At 60.0% G+C, this 3,356-nt stretch overlaps 1 protein-coding gene across 1 annotated transcript in view; it reads left to right on the top strand.

Annotated features, from left to right (window-relative positions):
* DPF2 (double PHD fingers 2) overlaps window positions 1-3,356 on the top strand; it is a 7,454-nt gene that overhangs the window by 2,678 nt on the left and 1,420 nt on the right. Inside the window, exons 6-9 of the mRNA XM_008643644.2 lie at window positions 527-618; window positions 2,220-2,357; window positions 2,514-2,642; window positions 3,007-3,119. Of these exons, the coding sequence (XP_008641866.2) occupies window positions 527-618; window positions 2,220-2,357; window positions 2,514-2,642; window positions 3,007-3,119 (472 nt within the window). The remainder of the gene's footprint in view (window positions 1-526; window positions 619-2,219; window positions 2,358-2,513; window positions 2,643-3,006; window positions 3,120-3,356) is intronic.

Below are 3,356 nucleotides of genomic sequence, written 5' to 3'. Positions count from 1 at the left end.
CCGGGATCGGGGGATTCCAGCCCGGGCAGGAGATCCCCACGGCCGGGGAGGGCAGGGCCGGGCTCTCGCCTTCCTCCCGCGGAGGGGGCCGGAGTTGTCCCACCGGGAACGCCGGGAAACGGCCCCGGGGCCCAGGGTGGCGCAAGCGCTGGAGGTGTGAAAATCAGGATAGGAAGGAGGATGGAAGGATAAAAACGAGGATAAACTTCCCAAACAGCCCCCAGAGGCTGGGAAGGCCCCTCCCCCTCATCCCAGTGGTTTTCCAGTCGGATCCGTGTCCCTGGGACTCATTCCCAGCCCTCCTTAAAGCCCCTTAAGGAGCTGGGAGCCGTGAAATCCAACAGAACCCTGGGAGCAGGGATTCCATGCCCAGGCCAGGCCCCCCCAGCCCAGGATTCAGCGGGATAACGGGATGGAAAAGCTTCGCCAGCTCCTTTTTCTCTCTTCTTCCTCCTGTCCTGCCACTTCCCAGCACTAATTCTCCCCCTGGCTCCCTGAGGTTGTGTTTTTCCTGCCCTTTTTTCCTGGTTTTCCGTGTGTCTGTGTCCTCTCACGACTTCTCTTTCTGTGTTTCAGACAGTTACAAACAAAAGCATTCCTTGAAACCTCCCGACCGAGGTAGTTCCGCTCTCTCTCTGCTCGTTTTTCCTGCTTTTCCTCCTTTTTTCCTTTTTTTTTTCCGTGGGGTTTTCCCACCCCAAAAAAAATCCCCCTGCGGAGCCCCGGGATCGGCGGGAGGAGGGGAGGGAGAAGCCAAAGGCCACGGGAGCGACGTCAGCGCCGGCCCCGCTCCGGCCCCCTGACCCTTTTCCAGCAGGGAATGAGGCCGGGAAAACAAAGATTAACCCCCCCCGTGGAGCCAGCAGTGGGAAAAACACGGAGCTTCCACCCAAATCCACCCCCGGTTCCCGAATCCCGGGATTCTGCTGCCTTTAAAGCTCCCCGGTGTTGTTTTCCCGCTCCAAATCCGCGGGGTTTTTACCTAAAAAAGCCCCAAAAAATCGGGATCGGCCGCAGGCGGGATGGGGAGTTCGGGATGTTCCCGAGGCTCCTGTTCCTCGCCTCGGGAGGAGGAATCCGGAGCCGCGCTTGGAGATGGTCCTGGAGGTTTTGGGGGGAAAAAGGTCACTTTGGAGCCCCGTGGACTGGGAGGGAAGCGGGAATTTCATGGGAATCCCGTTGGAATTGCGGCTCTCGGGGCCGTTTTTCCTCGGTGCTGCTCCGATCCCGAGCGTTTTCCCCAAAAACCCCTCAGATGCCGGGGCAATTCCCGTGGTTTTTATCCCAAAAAACCAGCGCGGGCTGCTGGAGTTGGCCTCCCTGTGGAAGTTCAGCCCCATTTTCCCTGATCCAGCTGCTTTTTCCCTGATTTCTCCACGGTCGGGGGGGATCCCAGTGGATCCAGAAACTTCTGTGTTGTTCTGGAAAAGCTCCAAACTCGGGAAATTTCATCCCAAAGCGGCTTTTTCCCAATTAATGGAAAAACACAGGGAAAACACGTTGGGAAACCTCTCCACCGAGCCCTGGAATTCCCCCTCCGGCACCCTTTTTTTGGGGATTTTATCCCGATTCCTTGTGCTGGGAGGGAGCCGGATCTGTGCTCATCCTTCCCACGCCGAAATGGGGCTGGAAAGGGATTTTGGGGTGTCCTTGAATAAGGAAAAACCCAAAAAATCCCTGGAAAAGCAGCGATGGGGAACTGGAGCCGATTCCCTGATCCACAAGGTGCCGGATTGAGGGAGAAACCTCCCCAGTTTTGGGGTGGGAAATGGGAAAACCAATGGATTTTGGGCCTTTGGAGGAGCCGGGATGGATCCATGGCCGCTGCCAAATCCCTCCTTGGAAGCCCAGAATTCCCGAGTTTCCCCTTCCTTGGTTTTTACCTCGGGATGGGATTTTTTGGGGTGGGGATTTCTTCTCCCCAATATCTTCCTGGGGATTTTGCCATTGGATCCATCCTGGGGCTTTCACCTGGAATTCCTTCGGGATCCCAGGTCGGTAGCCTGGAATTCCTTCGGGATCCTGGGGAATTCACCTGGGATTCCTCAGGAATTCCGGGTCGTTGGACCCGATTCCAGCCAGTTCCGGGTCAGCAGGGAGCACCTCCTGCTCTCCCAGCCCGGAGCTGCGGTCGGGGCGGCTCCGGAGGCTTCGGGATTTGGGATTTTTCCCTCCTCTGCTGGGGTCCAACTGGGATTTTTCCCATTTTTTCTCGGCAGTCTGCGGGAAGCGCTACAAGAACCGGCCGGGGCTGAGTTACCACTACGCCCACTCCCACCTGGCCGAGGAGGAGGGGGACGACAAGGACGATTCCCAGCCCCCCACTCCCGTCTCCCAGCGCTCCGAGGAGCAGAAATGTAAGGAAAAACCCCGGAATTGCCCCCCGGGAAAGCCCTGGGAATGACCAACACCCCAGCCCGAGGTGTCCCGGAGCTGCCCCGGCTCGGGAGCCGCTCCGTGGGGGGAATTCCGTCCCTGTGCCCTGATCCCGGTGTCCCGCTCCGCTTTTCCAGCCAAGAAGGGTCCCGACGGATTGGCCCTTCCCAACAATTACTGCGACTTCTGCCTGGGAGACTCCAAGATCAACAAGAAAACCGGGCAGCCCGAGGAGCTCGTGTCCTGCTCCGACTGCGGCCGCTCCGGTGAGGGACAGCCGGGGCCATCCCGGGGCTCCCGCGGCCCGGAGGGAGCCGGACCCGGGCCGGACGTGGGGGAGGCGTGGAATGGCCGGGGCTGGGGTTGGGGAGGACATTTGGGACCATGGATCCGAGCGTCGGGGTGTCCCTGGGTGTCCCTGGGGTGTCCTGGAGTGTCCCTGGGGTGTCCTGGGGTGTCCCTGGATGTCCCTGGGGTGTCCTGGAGTGTCCCTGGGGTGTCCCCACTGTCCCCGCTGTCCCTGAGGTGTCCCTGAGGTGTCCCTGAGGTGTCCCCGGGGTGTCCCCGCTGTCCCTGAGGTGTCCCTGAGGTGTCCCTGAGGTGTCCCTGAGGTGTCCCCGCTGTCCCCAGGTCACCCGTCGTGCCTGCAGTTCACGCCGGTGATGATGGCCGCGGTGAAGACGTACCGCTGGCAGTGCATCGAGTGCAAGTGCTGCAACATCTGCGGCACCTCCGAGAACGACGTGAGTGCCCCAAAGTTACCTGGGAGTGCCCCAAAGTTACCTGGGAATGCCCTGAAGTTTCCTGGGAGTGCCCCAAAGTTGCCTGGGAGTGCCCCAAAGTTGCCTGGGAATGCCCCAAAGTTTCCTGGGAGTGCCCCAAAGTTTCCTGGGAATGCCCCACAGTTACCTGGGAATGCCCCACAATTATCAGGGAATGCCCCAGAATCCACCAGGAATCCCCAGCAGTGACCCAGGAAT

This window comes from Corvus brachyrhynchos, unplaced genomic scaffold (genome assembly GCF_000691975.1).
Source record: "Corvus brachyrhynchos isolate BGI_N302 unplaced genomic scaffold, ASM69197v1 scaffold442, whole genome shotgun sequence".
NCBI lineage: Eukaryota > Metazoa > Chordata > Aves > Passeriformes > Corvidae > Corvus > Corvus brachyrhynchos.
The sequence above is the reverse complement of the archived record's forward strand: the minus strand, read 5'-3'. Positions and strand labels throughout refer to the sequence as shown.